Below are 16067 nucleotides of genomic sequence, written 5' to 3' on the forward strand. Positions count from 1 at the left end.
CCAGAAGCTTTTCAGGTTTAAAGACAGTTTTTTGGGATGGGGGTTGGGAGGGGGGTCTTTCATTTGGTTTTGAAGAAGGGGGTGGGACCGCTCCACAAATTCCTTCCGACCTGTGTCTAGAGCTGCAAGGAGGGTTCTACAGCTATGCAAACTCTATGGCCTTGTGGATGTCTGGAGGAATATACACCCCACAGCACAAGAGTTCTCCTATTATTCACTGCATGGCACACCTTCGCGGATTTACTACTTTTTGGTATCCGATCAGGCTCCTAGGTGGACGACGGGGAGCAGTATCCAGGTACGCACTTTATCAGATCACTCTCCTGTTAGTATTCAGGTTATTTTCCCTTGTATGCATGGAGTGGGCATTGGCTGGTGGTTCAAGCCCCAGGCCTTGTCCTATAAAGTTTTTCTGTCCTCAGTGCTCGAAGAAATTGTGACTTTTTTTTAGATAAATAATGGTTCAGTTGCCTCCCGTTCAATAGTGATGGGAACATTTAAATGTTGTAAGGGGGTTTGCATTTCTAAAGAGTCGGGGGTCCCAAAGTCCACTAGAGCCAACCTGGTAAACTCGGGAGAGCCCCCTGCCGGACCTGGAAAGGGATTTCGATCTGACGAATCCCTGGCCACATTGGCAACTATAAACACCATGGTGCAGCAACTCGGGGCTAGTGCCCAGAGGGAGTGTAACTATTTAGGCACTCAGTTTATAGCAAAGCAGTATGGGGAAGGGCAGAGAATGGGTAAGACTTAAGCATAGTTTTATCGGACGGAGAGACTTAGCACTGTCATTCATCAAACAAGGGACTCTACAGGGACCATTCCCCACTCTGACCCTGATATTTTGGGGATTTTCGTTCAATTTGACTATGCTCTGTATACCTCCGTTCTTAATAAAACAGATTGCCAGATTGATCATTTTTTTTTGGACCAAGTTGTGTTATATTGGCTCTCTGCTCGGGAGAGGGAAGTTGTAAATGCTCCCTTATCTGCTCAGGAGATCCTTAGGGTGATGCAATCTTTGCCAGGAGCCAGGTGGCCCGGGTCCAGATGGGTTTCCTGCCGATTTCTATAAATCATTTTTTTTTTTTAACCAAGTTGTGTTATATTGGCTCTCTGCTCGGGAGAGGGAAGTTGTAAATGCTCCCTTATCTGCTCAGGAGATCCTTAAGGTGATGCAATCTTTGCCAGGAGCCAGGTTGCCTGCCGATTTCTATAAAACGTTTGCTCCTACCCTAGTAGCTCATCTACTCGAGGTCTATGAGCATTCACTGAAGGGCGGGATTCCCATAAGGGATCATGAGGGAAGCAACTGTCACTTTAGTTTTAAAACCTGCCAAGGACCCGACATACTGTGGGGTGTATAGGCCAGTCTTGCTAAACACACATAATAAAATCCCGGTGAGGGTCCTGGCCAATAGCTTTGCTCCATTTATTTATTTATTTGCATTTTTAAAGCGCTCCCACAGCCCTGGGGCATCGAGGCGCTGTTACAGGAATATGTCTTAGTTGCGTATTTATAACGTTCTTAATACCCAGAGGTTTCTAAGTGAGGACCCGGGGATCGAACCTGTGTTGCTTTGCTTCTTCTTGTTTCCAAGGCGAGCATGTTGCCTCTGAGCTATCCTCCCAGGACAATTTATGCCCTGGTGCTTGTTTGCTGATCAATCTGGCTTTATTCCAGGAAGGTCCACGTCATATGAGTTGCGTCATATCTTTTAGTACCCGCTCTGGACCCTGAGTTGTTGGTGGTTGCAGCCCTTCTTGATCCATTTTCACCATTGCCATTTGTCCTCGCTATAGAACCCCTGGTGGCTTTAAACAGGGAGAGGCACATCCACCGTGGGATACTGCTATATTCACACATGATGGTCATCTCTCTTTATGCAGATGACATGACCAGATGCAGGTCATACACGAGTTTGGTACTTATTCCGGCCTTAGAAAAAACGCCTCCAAGTCAGTGTTTGCCCTCAGTGAGGGGACCCCTGTACTGGTGGACAGATCGGGCTTTCAGTGGCATGAGTCCTGTACTAGGTACTTGGGGATTGAGGTAGCTAGAGATCCTCCTATATTATTTCAGGAAAACTATTGGTTGGCAGTGGGCAGGCTTGAGGATACAGTTCTTAAATGGAAAAACCTCCCGCTCTCGCTGTTTGGGAGGATCTTGCTTATTAAAATGGTGGTCTTATCAGGTTTCTTTACCTCTTTCTCATCAGACCTCTTGTTTTATCCCAGACTTTTTTTTAAAACCGTTGAGGCACCCTTCATTTGGTCGGGCAAGACGGACAGAGTTAGCTGGGATATTCTTTCTGCCCCCCACCTCCCTCTCATTAGGGGAGGGCTTGCCCTGCCGGATTCTTTATGTAATTACCTTTCAACTCTGGCCCAGTTTTAATCTCACTGGTATTCGCCATTGCTAGGATGACCACATGTTCAGGTTGAGAGGGCTATTCTGCCCCATCGTTACTCAGATCTGTTATCCTCCAGGGCGCTCCAAGAAAGGCAGAGGGTATCAATGTGGTGGCAACATGTGCCACTTGGGTGCGTATTAGTCTCCGGAGGATAGCTCAGGTGTAACATGCTCGCCTTGGATGCAAGATGACACAGAGCCCCACAGATTCGATCCCCGGGTCAGTGCTTAGAAACTGGGTATTAAGCACGTTATAAATAACCTATCATATTATATCATATATTGGTACTAAATTGGGGGCAAGCAGCTGTATTCCCCACTGTTTCCCATTGTTCATGTGTTGAGCATCCCGGTCACTGGTGAAAGGGTGTATATAGGACGCTTGCAGAAGCTGAGCTCGACCACGTTCTCATATTTGAATCCCAACAACCAATTCTTAACCATGGATCAGTTTAAGGCACTGGGTGGGTCATCTCCGCTAGAGGTGTTCCTATATTATAGGCTGCATACCACGCTCAGGGGGGATTTTTGACGCTATCCCGATGCACCCGCAAATCTTTCTGGTGTTACGCAAAGCTATTAAAATGGGCGAGGAGAGGGGCGCCTCACCGCCTGGCTATATGCAAAACTTATGTCTGGGACAGGTGTGGGGGTCGCAATAGGCTTTGGGAGTGGTCTCTACACCAACCACTCACAGGTGATGTGTCTCCTTCAATAGCCGTTATAAGTTAATTTGTTTCTGCTCCAGGTATATTATACGCCGGTACAATTACATAGATTTTACCAGGACTCCTCGCCGGCATGTGAGCGTTGCAGGAATACACAGACTGATTTCATTCACTTGTCTTGGAGCTGTAGGCCTCTTTGATTTCTGGGACAACCTGTTTCAGATTGTTAGTGAGATGGTTGGTGAGGGGGTTGAGGCGTCACCACTGTTAGTCCTTCTAGGTTACACAAAGACTTGCTCCACATGTCGGGAAACTGGTGTCTGTTGTTTCTCCTGGCCAAAAGAAGTGTTGCCAGGACTTGGGGGCGTGAATCCCCACCACAGATAAACTTTGCTGCGCAATGTGGCATTCTGCTACAACACGGCGAACTACAGGATTCTGGAGCCCCATCTTCATGGCTCAAGGACTTTTGGGGCAAATATCAGAACTATCTGCGTAGGAGAGCTTCTCACCAGAGCTCTTCCATATCTAGCTCAAGTGCCATACCCTTATTTTGGTGGCTCCAGGGGAGTGGGGGGATTTGGTTATTGTAGGATGCATGCTTACCCCAAGATATACTGTGATTCTGAACTGTTGCTCTGTGGTGTTGCCTTTTGGTCTGTCACTGTTGTGCATCTTCGATTGCTATAGTCTGTTAATTGCTGTCAATTTTACTTCAATAAAAGACCGTTTCAAGAAAAACGAAAGTCTTTCAAATAATGCGTTGATTTGTGACTGCATTATGTACTTAATGAGGTAGTGCCTTTTTTTAATTTGAAAGATCAATGTTTGTCTGTTGAATACCTGAATGATGATGCTCCTGTAAGTCAACATTCATTATTTTTCATTTTAGAAAAATGACTGCACCTTCAACTCTTTAAGCAGTTAATGTGCATCTTGGGGTTAAGATGTCTATGTCTAGGTGTCAGTATTGTGCTGCTGAGAAACACCCAATGTTTTTGTATTCACCACTTCAAGATACATTTCTCATTATGTTTTTTGCAACTTGGGCAGTTTTTTGTTGAAAGACACTAACATTTACTTAAATCATTTAATGTCATATTTACACAATATTACTCTTCTGCATTACATTCAGGTGCCCAGATGAAAGATGCATTATCACAACAGCCACTGCCACTGAAACCTGCTATAAAGATGGAGCCACAGAATCCCTACAACAACTACAAGTATAATGGCAATGCAGTGGTTGAAAGCTACTCTGTGTTGGGAAACTGCAGACCGTCTGATCCATACAGCATGAACAGTGTTTATTCCTATCATTCCTACTATGCACAGCCTAACCTACCTTCCATGAATGGGTTTCACTCCAAATTTTCACTTCCATCTTTTGGATATTATGGGTTTCCAAGTAACCATATGTTTCCCCAGCAGTACCTAAATTATGGTAACACTGATCCAAGGAATGGGGCATGGCTCAGTTGTAATATGGAGAAAAGGCCCAACAGTCGACCATTGCAAGACAACTTCAATCACAGTTACAGAAATACAGACTTCTCAGAACAAGCACTTGCTCTACCAAATGATACCTCCCACCAGCCCTTCTTCCAAGGACCAAAGCAACACAAAAACAAAACTATGCCATTGTCACATAGAACTACACCAGATCAACTGGAGAATCCATTTGCACAAAACAGAAACTGTTTTTCCAGAACAATTAAACAAGAACCAGCAGACTTTTTATCACACACAGGGTCTCTTCAAAGAGCTACTGGGAACACTCATAATTCAGGTATGGTCCTCCCAGGTGTGTCCATGTCATCTCATAATGCTGATCAGGAGCATTTGTGGGAATCCTATAAATTGAGAAAGAACGGCTCATTACCAGCTAAGAGCAGTACAAGTGGTTCCTGGAATTTGTCTATGAATGAAAGTGACAAGTTACCCAATGTAAACCTGCAAGATAAATTGCATCCCTTCAATATATATCCACATGCAGCAAGGTTGCCCACCCCTTACATCCAAGAAAATGAGTGGAACTTAGCTGCAAATAGTGCACCCATACATGATAATGTAAATCTTATGGGGAATGCTTGGAGCTCTTGCAAACTTAGTGACGGCAGTTTTGTTTTGGCTGATTCTGCTTTGCCAAGACAGGAAAAAGCATGGCCTTCTGTTCAAAGGACACTTAATTCTGCAATTAAGAGCAATTCTGCATTTCAAGACCATCCCTGGAATTCTGTCAATATGAATGAGAGGCAAGCTGTAACACCTGGTCTAGGATTACATGAAAAAGTTTGGAATTCCTTTACTGCATCAGCAATGGACTCCGATATGTGCAGTGAAAAACAGGTACATTCGTTGAAAACTGAGATTAATTCAGGGATTCGGATTGATAATCGTGACAGAAATTGGCACCCATCTGGTATGGATGAAAATCATGAGGGATTTCCTAATAAGAATGCAAAAGATGAATATGAGGAGGAAGTTTGGTCAGATAGCGAGCATAACTTTCTTGATGAAAATATTGGCGGTGTTGCAGTGGCTCCTGGCCATGGTTCAATCCTCATTGAATGTGCAAGAAGAGAGCTTCATGCTACCACTCCATTGAAGAAACCCAACCGTAGTCACCCTTCACGAGTTTCTCTAGTGTTCTATCAGCATAAAAACTTAAATCAACCTACTCATGGACAAGGTGTGTGGGAAGCAAAGATGCGGCAACTTGAAGAAAAGGCAAAGGCGAGGCAAGAAGAAGCAGCCAGACTTGGATTGCAGGAAGATATTAAATCTTTTTGTAAAAAGCGTAAGTGGGGAGGTGCTTTAATTACAGAGTCCCAGACGAATGAAAAAAAAGATACTCCAACACGGCAAGCCTTGTCTGTTCCAACAAACTCTGCTGTCACTGTGTCATCATATGCCTATAGCAAGGTAACCGGACCATATAGTCGCTGGATATGATCCAGCTTCTGTTTATAAATCTTTTACCTCCAAGCTCAAAGTGCTATATCAAAGTGCACATTTGTGGTGCTTTACCCTCGTGCATGGTAGGGGGTATTCTGTTCAAGTGCAAATCCTTTGTATACTGCACTTTGAGAGAAATAACTTATTGTACACATGTTCGGTAATCTAATATTTATATTATAACAGAAATTTTAAATATGTCCTTGTACATCACATCAATGAAAATGCATTTTTTAGTATCCTTCCGCAGCATCAAGGTTTTTAATTACATTTAACTATGTATTTATTGGACTTTTTTAAACAACGCTAAAAGACCAGCTGAGTGTGCATATATAATGGGAATCTTATCTGAATCTATTTGTTGACCACATAATGTTTCAGATTAACTTGCGGTGCAATTAAAAACTTGATTTCTCACTTGAAGGTACAGTATGCCTTTGAGAAACGCACATAATGGTTTGATATCAAGTCACCCATACTTTTGAGTTTATGCAGAATTTTGGTTTCAACTTACGGTATGTCTCTGAAATGTTTCAGAAAACTGTAATTTAACTTATTGTCCTGTAGGACATGCTTTAAGATAGTTTCCAGTAATTATACAATAGAACCCAACCATCAGGATTTTGCCTGCAAGATTAAGTTGAACTATTAGAGCATTTTCAGTGCTTCCGGGCTGTAAATATTATTTTTGTACTGGTAAGATGTATGTTCCTAAATGTTCCAAAAGCATACATTGTTTACCAAAAGCCCACATGGGACTTATGTATCATAAATCAAACTGTGAACAAGTAATGTCTGGTGATTTCAGTCCACAAGGCTTACTGGGTGGCAGCAGTTCAATGCTGAAACTGTCCAATCAACTGAAAAATACCAAATGCAACTTCTTTATCTAAAATTAGTATTTGCAGCATTTAATGCAGCCTATTCTTTATGTCCAATTGTGATCAAATTGGATATTTAAGTATGTTTACTTAATGCAAATTGCTGAATGGCATTTTGGACAGTGCATGGAATTTTCCCTGCAACGTAATGGTGTGTTTCAAAACTCTGGATTGTCATGTAATAGCACTTCAGTTGCTTTATTTGAAATTAGCCCTCCAACATGGCAGTTACAACTAAATCAGAAATTAAGAATGTAACTTATCTTAGATTCTCATAAAAATGTCTCATATTTTTGGTTTTCGTAGTGTGATAGAAAAGCGTGCACATGCAGTTAAATTATTGAGGCACCAGTAATTGTGCAGTCTTTAAATTGCAACTGACAAAACTGAAATCAAGCCAAGTTCTCCACCTTCTGGTGCCTTTACAGAGAGCTGATGGTTTAAAATCTCATTTACCGTCACTATATCCCAATGGGCGCACTGGCACTCTTACTAGGATTCCTGCCAACATCTTCCACGCGTTTGCGTTCTGGTTTTAACTGTAAATAGAGGAACTTTTAAGCACATGTCTTTACTTTTAAAAGAGGTTTATATAATTATCATGTACAAAATGTAAATAATGAGCATAATAGAACTATCATTATTTTGCTCTTTTAATGTACATTTGGTTTCAGTTTACAGTTTAATAATGAGCTGCAATTTTCTTAACATTACACAAACATGGTAACATATTTTAGATGCAGGTGCATGGGAATCCTTTTGGAATAGTGTGACACAAGCTTAAGCGCACATTTTTCAGATCATTGTCTTGCAACCTTTTTTTAAATGTCATTCTTGAACTGGTATTTCTGTTAACCGTTTGTCTAGTATCTTTTTATCTCATTGGGGTTTTATGGTTCTTGTTCGACTAGAGGTGCCACAAATGCTTCTACAAAGCAATTTCTTAGTCAACCAATTATCAAGCAGTCTTTATGGCATTTCAAGGGGGTCAATCTTAATTGTGTTCACCCGAAGCAAACTTGTACATTTTCCAAATGTAATGCCAGATGTACAAACTTGTGGAGAATGTATTCTCAATCCTGTCGTTGAGTATGTTCTTGGGGAAATAATCTCCAGTATAATTCCTAAAGATGGAAAGAGAAAAGTGGGTTAAAGCAATGTGCATGTTGTATATTTAGTTGGAAGTATTGGGGCAGTGTTGAAAGCAATGTTTTACACTACATATAACCTACCTCAAATATGTTGTGTGCATACTTCTGGCTTTAGCGAAATATGCACAACTGCGTACCCACCTCTCAAAACATTTAAACCTGTGGCTTTTAAATTGTCACAGTTTGCAATTAAATCCAAACTGTTACACTCAAATATTTTGCAAGTACGTTGAGTGGAATTCGATTATGGATGTTCTCTCTTGATTACGGTACAGAATACCTGACCTGTAACATCTTTATTTGCTTTTTGAATTCTGCGAACCCTTTGCATCCAGTATCATGAGTGGTGTTAGGACAAGAATCAATTTTACATTGAAAAAACAGGCATTTTTCTTTTCAGAATGTCACTCAAGTGCATTCTATTTTACCTTGAAAGACCTGCCTTTCTACTAGTTGTAATTGTGAATACTGAAAGGTATATTCCAACCTTTTGTTCAAACATTTCTCATAAAAAAACTAAATCGATGGAAGCAAGGAATGTATTGAGTAGTTGCCAACTTTAATGGTACGATGAGGTGCATAATAATGGGTGGTGAATATCAGGGCGTAAATCATGAACCAATAACAGCAAATACTAGCAGTTCTCCTGGTCTATTTCCATTGATGTGGCGAGAAAATAAATCCCTAAGGTGCCTCAATACATTCTTGTTTTTTTTAAGCAGTGTATTGTGTGGCGCAGCAATGCACATTTTAGGGAGGGATACACTGTAATAAAATGGTGCTATGGTGTACTAATTTCATCATACTGAGGTGCTACATGTGTATTTAAAAACCGATTCAATGATGCTCTAGAGCTTTTTAGGAAAGTCGAATATAATTCCTGTAACTAAAAGACCATGTTTAACAAATTATTTTGGTTGCTTAAAGTAATGATCACCTTTCCTAACCCAAATATATAGGACATGGTAGAATGTAGAACATTCATAAGTTTATGTTCTGGGCAGAGAAAATGTTCCAACTATCACACATACACATCTGCTCTAGATTTTATTTTAAAAATACATTTATAGTTATTTTTATGGAACAACCCTTCAAACCATCTGCAGTTTTTTGCACTCAGAAAGGAAGACATGGGTCCTCGTAGGACAGTGTCATGATTCTTGAAGTATTTTAATGTAATCAAATAAAGAATGGAAGAATTTGAAAACTATTTTTAAACCTAGGTAAAATGTTTACTAAATGACAACTTCCCTCATCAAGCCTTGTATAAATAGTTCATTCAGCAGTGAGAAACGAAGCCTCAATTTAAAAGCCTGTTTGCTTTTTCTTATTTATCATTATTTGTGAATAAAGATGTGCATTTAGCTTTTACAAATGATTTCAATTTTTGGTGCTACTATTTTTGCATTTGGTTCCATGTAAATTATATGTTTAAACTGTACAGAACATTGCATTGTGTAAGCTTCCCAGGTCGAAAATACATTAAATGAATACCTCAAAGTAGATTGTGACAGTCTGTGATTAAGATACAACTTACAACTACCATACTAAGAAATTGTCTAATTTGACACCGTGCAGTACATGTTTTAGGACAGTATAGCCACTTGTAACCTTTCATGAATAATTACCATACAAAAACAGGGTTGAAAACTGATTTGAATAATTTGTAAATGTCATAAGGGGGCTCAATAAAAAATAGTCTTGAAATGTGTCATTTGAAAATCTGCGTACAAGCATCAGGTGCACTAATGCAGTGGGTCTCGAGCACTTTGGGCGATGGCACAAATTACATTTTTCTTCTGTCTCACACTACATGCAAATGTGAGCAAAAATGTTTGACATTTAATGTTTTTGATGTTTTTTGTTTTCTGTATGTTGGCACTTTTGTTTCTTTTTTGGAAGTGCGGTTTTGTATTTGGTTTACTTTTCCTTAATCGTGTACCTTTTCCTTCTCTGTCCCAGTACCCAAACACAGTGAAGGGGCCCACTTTTTATTTGGTACACTGGTAGAGAGCTGCACTAATGCAGACCTAGGTGCACATGAAGATGTATTATTCATTATATTCATGCATTCAGGTCGTGTGACAATGCTTACCTTGCTTTGCAGGGTATACGGTTCAGTTTACAAATATTTCTGGGACTACTTCATAGACCATACACATATCTAAATGTCCCATTTTGTGTACTGTTCTTCTCTGCACAGAAAAGTGTCTTAAAATCCTAATTTATCAGAGGTATAATCAAGAATGCATAGTGATATCAAATGTATTATTCAAATCTCAAATGTATTAACATTTTCTAAAAACAAAGGTCATTATGAGACTAAGGGCTTATGATTTGACAATGGTAAAAACATTAATATTTGAAGTATTTCCTGTGTCATAAATATTACTTTTGTAAAGTAATACCACATTATTCCCTTGGGAAATATAAGGATTAAACTGGTGCAAGGGTAACATCTTTACTAGATATTGCTTATTTTCCCCTTTTTAGTTTAGTACCCTAGCGCTTTGATGGATACTTAAAGTTCCAAAAGAAAACACAAAAAGTAACATAAACTTTTGGAGGTAGCTAGCTTGCTTAAGAATTTCAGTAATGTGGCCGAACACATTTTTTCTATTGTAAAATCAGGGATACTTTGTATAGACATTTTTTTTGCCATCTCTTATTTTAACACCCATTGTTCAGGGATTATTCAAAGCTATTCACATTTTGAAGACAACTGTGGTGCTTGTTTTATCTTTTAGTCTTTTATGCATTTTTGTAAAAATAAATTAGTATGGTGTTATTTCTATTTTATGTATTTTAAAATTTAAAATAAAAAGGAAAACATGTTGAATTGTGGCATATTACTGCAGTATCGTAATCTATAGCTGTGTTTTGTTGCTGTGTTAATTTTCTTTTCTTTGTCTCACATTTCATATTTGGTAACAAGGCCTCCAATGGAGTCACACTTGTAAGCCATACTTGAAGATTTATTTGATTTGTGACTGTGGCTACTTGAAATGAAGTCTATGTTGGGTCGATTGATGAATGGTAGAATTTGACATGTCTCAAGGCAATAGGATCTGTGTATTCAACTGTAGATATTACAAGTACAGTAAGTTTATGCTGATATTATTTTGTATAATTTTTTTACACTATTCAGTGTTTTAGTAATTTAATTTTTAGGATGCTTACAGATTACAGGTCTGGAACTTTATCATTTGTATTTTAATTTACGCAAACAGCTGTTTGTGAAATGTATTATTCATGATCTTAAAATATTGTGGGTGTTTTAATAAATTTTCTATTTATTTTTTGCACTCAAACTCAGTGTTTTTATTTAGGATTTAACAAACATCACTCTGTAGTGACTTTAAGAAACAAAAATCTTGCTGCCTTCTACACTCACAATCAAGATCTGTGTCGGGTGTAACAAAATATTATCCTAGTTCTTGAATAATCATTAAAGGGTATAAAGACCAAATACTTTTGAGAGTTTTTTTACAAAACACCATCAAACGAAAGAAAATGGAGGCCCCATTAGATTATTATAATGGATAGGGCTGCTCTACCCAGGTGGGTGAACGTAAAAAACAAATGTGCAAGGACAAGGAACCCAAAACACTGACTTCTACTGTCAATTACCACATGGTGACTATGATTGCTGTTTTGCAAATTTAATACATAAATAGCATTTATCTTCAATTAGTAGATTGTCACAGGAGACTCAATAATCATAGTCACCATGTGGTAATTGAAAGTAGGAGTCAGTGTTTTGCGTTCCTTGTCCTTGCTCATTTGTTTTTTGAATGGCTCCATGAGATTGACTTGGCATTGGTTGCAGTTATTGATCACATGATTCAATTGTGAAACTTAACAAAGTGCATGCCTATAATAGGAAAGCATTGTACACTTTTAGAACACATTAATTGTGCATCTACAGTGCACCTTTCTTCATGTTACATATACCTTCTGTACATAGAGCACCTTTTTATTTTTCTATATCCTAGCAAGTGTAAACCACAAATCTATCTTGTGACTAAAACATACATTGTACTTTACTAAAATGTCCATAACAAGCAGTCCCACGTTGCAGCAGAATAGCCAGCTGTCTACACAACATTTTTTTGCATATGTTCGTCTTCAGATTTACAAGTCATAAAGCATCATATACTTATTCTCATGTACCAGAAGAAAAGGTTACTTGAAAGATTGCATGGCTTAGCACTTACTATTTTAATAGTTGTAATTATTAGTAGTGAAGATATTTGATAGCGATAGGGCATAGACACACTATTTAGATTTCCAATTGGCTGATGCATTTAATGAAGCGTAAAGAGGAATGTTCTCAAAAAGTACCATGCTAGATTATGCTGTTGGTTTCTTAAAATATTTGTCTTGAGTGTCTGCCATCAGAAAAACAATCATAGTTGTAGTTATCTTCACAAAGAAAGTTGCAATCTTATGCTTTTTTGTCTTCAGTACAACTGGTGTAGAATCGTAATGTTTCCTCTGAGGCTTGTTGATCTGTTAAGACTCCAATGCTTTGCATAAGCCTGAATTTAGTGGTTAGTCTGCAGGGATGACAGTTTACTTCCAAAATGAAAGGGCGGCAATGGGGGCATTCCTGTCAGACGATCCCTACTCTACATATACAGATATTCATGATACCTCACGAGTTGACATTCTCAGGCTGTGTTTTTTTTTTTTGGCCATGAGTTGGTCACAGGCAAGGAGAGTATTTTTCCAACTTCGTCAGGCTTTCAATGCCATGATTATCACTGATCGACATCTCGATGCTGCACACATATGCAGACTGCTCTGAGGTTTTCAGAATGGCTACACCCCCCCCTTGTATCAATTACTGATGCATCACACCAAACTGATAGTGTAACTTCAACCTGCCTGCAGGCATACAGTAGGGATTGTGGGTCTTTCATTTTCATGGGGCCATTGAGAATGCTTTTAGACCCCACACACCTACATTCACAGCTTGCACCAATTTGAACTTTATGGGGGATACTTCCTTTATGTTCTGCCCAAAGTGTAACATGAAGGTTCCTTGGAAGGACAAACCTATTGTGTTTAACCATCGCCTTCCAAGAGACCATGCAGCAGACACTTATTTGGCATGTAAGCGCTTCAAGCCAAAAAAAAACACATCAAGTGAAACACTGGGTGGCCAAGGCTGAGCCAAATATGGCCTTGGCCTCCAAAGAGACCTTTCCTGTGACCTTATACCTGTAAAACAACCTCAAAGCCAAGGCTCCAAGACAGCCATACATGTTGCACTGGAAAAATGAAGTTGGCTGTAAATTCCAGACTTCGATCAGTCAAAGTACACTGAGTTTGCTTGGGGGTCAATAGGTGTTGAGGCCTAAAATGCATATAAAGCGTTTGGCTCACTTCAGTGCAACATCTATAAAGACCTCTGCACACAGCTCCTAAGGGGCACATAAAGAAAGAACAATACCCCCAGGAAATCTCAGTCCTCACTTGCCAAATCACGGCGTTCCAGACTATGCTCAATACTCAATCTTCCTGTAATTCACACCTAAATACAAATGACCCACAGCCACTGCTACCCACTAGTTTCCCCCGCTCTACTACTGATAGGAACTCAGGACTTAGAGCCAGATTAGCTAGAATCTATGAGCCCCTGGCCCGCTCATTGCCCACCTTACAGAAACCAAAAACTCTGTTGGTCCAACCCAGCTTAACTACCAGAAAACCCAACGTTCCCCAACAGAATTCTAACTATACACCTTTACTAAATCCCCTTAATCAGGGCACTCCTGAACTAACACAGAACCACCAACTACTACTACTAAAATTACAGCCAGCCCCCAAATTAAGGGAGCCTTGATCAACGCCAGATCGTTGGTAGCTCATGCTACAGAAATTACTGACTTGATTCTCAAAGAAGAACTCGATTTCCTAGCCATCACTGAGACCTGGCTGCATCCAGCAGCAGGTCCTATGCTTATGCTCGCAGTCCCAGATAATTACTCCATCCTCAGACAAGATCGACCCAACTCTAGAGGAGGTGGTGTCGCCATCATCCATAAATGCAGTCTCACCATGAGATTAGCAACAACCATCAATGTCCTCTCCTGTAAAATACTCTCAGTTAAAGACCCTCTCACCCATGCCCAAACTCTCAATATCAACCTGATCTACCACCCACCAGGCCTAATAGGCATCTTTGACGAGGACATTAACACCATTTTATCCAGCAACCTTAAAAGCTCCACCCAAATACTCACCTTGGGTGACTTTAACATGGGCTACAATGATCCTGAAGACCAAATCGCCTGTACTATAGTCAACACCCTCTCTGAATTAGGTTTCGCACAAAGAAGCATGTTGCCCACGCATGCCAAAGGCAGAATACTTGACTGGGTGGCCGATTACAACTGTCTAGCGAATATCGCCGACATCTCACCACTAGCCTGGACTGACCACCATCTGATAATGTTCATGCTCTGAACCATCGGACCCCCCCACCTCCACCAACTATTAGGGCCCCCGCCGTACTCACGAGAAATAAGAAATGCATTACAGTCGAGCGACTCATCCCTAACCTACTCCCCACACTCAATACACTTCCTGAAGACCTGGACCCAGAGACTCTGGTCGAAGAATAGAACAAAATCATGGCCACCTCACTGGACCTTAATGTACCCCTTAAACTTAGACCAAGCAAACCCAACACCCATCTTAATAAATGGTACACACCATTCCTCAAAAACTTAAGGCAGCAAAAAATAAACTGTGCGGCATCCTGGAAAAAATTCCCCTCAGCAGCTAACAAACTCAAACTTTCTAAACTAGCCGCCCTCTACAAAAAAGAAATTTTAGCTAAACGCTCCTTCTTTGACTCCCGCATATCCCAAGCAAATTCAAACACAAAGGAACAATTTGCCATCCTTAAAGAAGTAGAAACCCCTATAGCACCACCAGATACTTGCACCAAAGACAAGAATTGGTGCTCAGAAATCCAAAACGCCCTAGCTGACAAGATTGCTACCTTACAGAACAAAATCTCATGCAAAAAAGCCTCCTTAAACGACCCTCTCCCTTCTAAACTTCCGGAGAAGCCCACTCTAAGAGAAATCACTCTCTTCAATTTCTCCAAAGTCACCACACTTGAAATGGAAAAAATCATCTTATCCCTGAAACCCTCCAACGGTCAGGGAGATTTGTGCCCGGCACAGCTCATCAAAGATGCCGCCCGTGACCTTTCACCTTTTTATTACAAAACTAATCAATGGCTCCTTTTCCACTGGTTCTATCCCCACCAATCTAAAACATTCCTGGGTACTCCCACTTCTAAAAAAAAAACTACACTTGACCCAGCTACGCCTACAAACTACAGACCCATAACCACCCTACCATTCCTTCTAAAAAATCTTGGACAAGGTCGCCTACGTACAAATACAGAAGTACTTGGAAGAACACCACCTTTTAGGAGCTAGATAATCGGGCTTCCGTCCTCAACACCGGACGGAAACTGCTCTCATCAACTTAAAAGCACAGATTGATAAGCTCAGAGACAATGGCCAAGCCGCCTTACTCCTCCTCCTTGACCTCTTTGCTGCTTTCGAACTGGTCGATCACTCGGTCCTGTGCTCACACCTCCACACATCAGCCCATTTTTCTGCTGAGGCTATTGCATTGGATCAGCTCATTCCTCAATGGCAAAACCATGAGGGTCTTCTCACCTATAGCGGCAGCAGACCCCATACCCATCACCTGTGGCGTGTCACAAGATTCCTGTGTCTCCCCCACACTGTACAATATATTTACTAAGCCCCTTTTCGATGATTTGGATCATCTCGGTATCACCTACACCAACTACGCAGATGATACCCAGATCCTCCTTCCGCTTTCTGGAAATTATAGAAAGGATTTGGCCTTGGTAAATCGTGTACATCAACATCCAGGCATGGATGGCCACACACGGACTATGCCTGAATGATGATAAAACTGAACTCATTATCCTAGGCAC

The 16067-nt window shown here is 40.3% G+C and overlaps 1 protein-coding gene across 2 annotated transcripts in view; it reads left to right on the top strand.

The window, feature by feature from the left end:
* The window catches only part of TET3 (tet methylcytosine dioxygenase 3), a 1124040-nt gene extending 1112658 nt beyond the window's left edge, over window positions 1-11382 (top strand). For both annotated transcript variants that reach the window (XM_069617646.1, XM_069617647.1), the window contains one exon: window positions 4217-11382. In XM_069617646.1, the coding sequence (XP_069473747.1) occupies window positions 4217-6036 (1820 nt within the window). In that variant the 3' untranslated portion in view covers window positions 6037-11382. The remainder of the gene's footprint in view (window positions 1-4216) is intronic.
* The last annotated feature ends 4685 nt before the right edge of the window (window positions 11383-16067 follow it).

This window comes from Ambystoma mexicanum, chromosome 10 (genome assembly GCF_040938575.1).
Source record: "Ambystoma mexicanum isolate Mex_15411 chromosome 10, UKY_AmexF1_1, whole genome shotgun sequence".
Classification (NCBI taxonomy): domain Eukaryota; kingdom Metazoa; phylum Chordata; class Amphibia; order Caudata; family Ambystomatidae; genus Ambystoma; species Ambystoma mexicanum.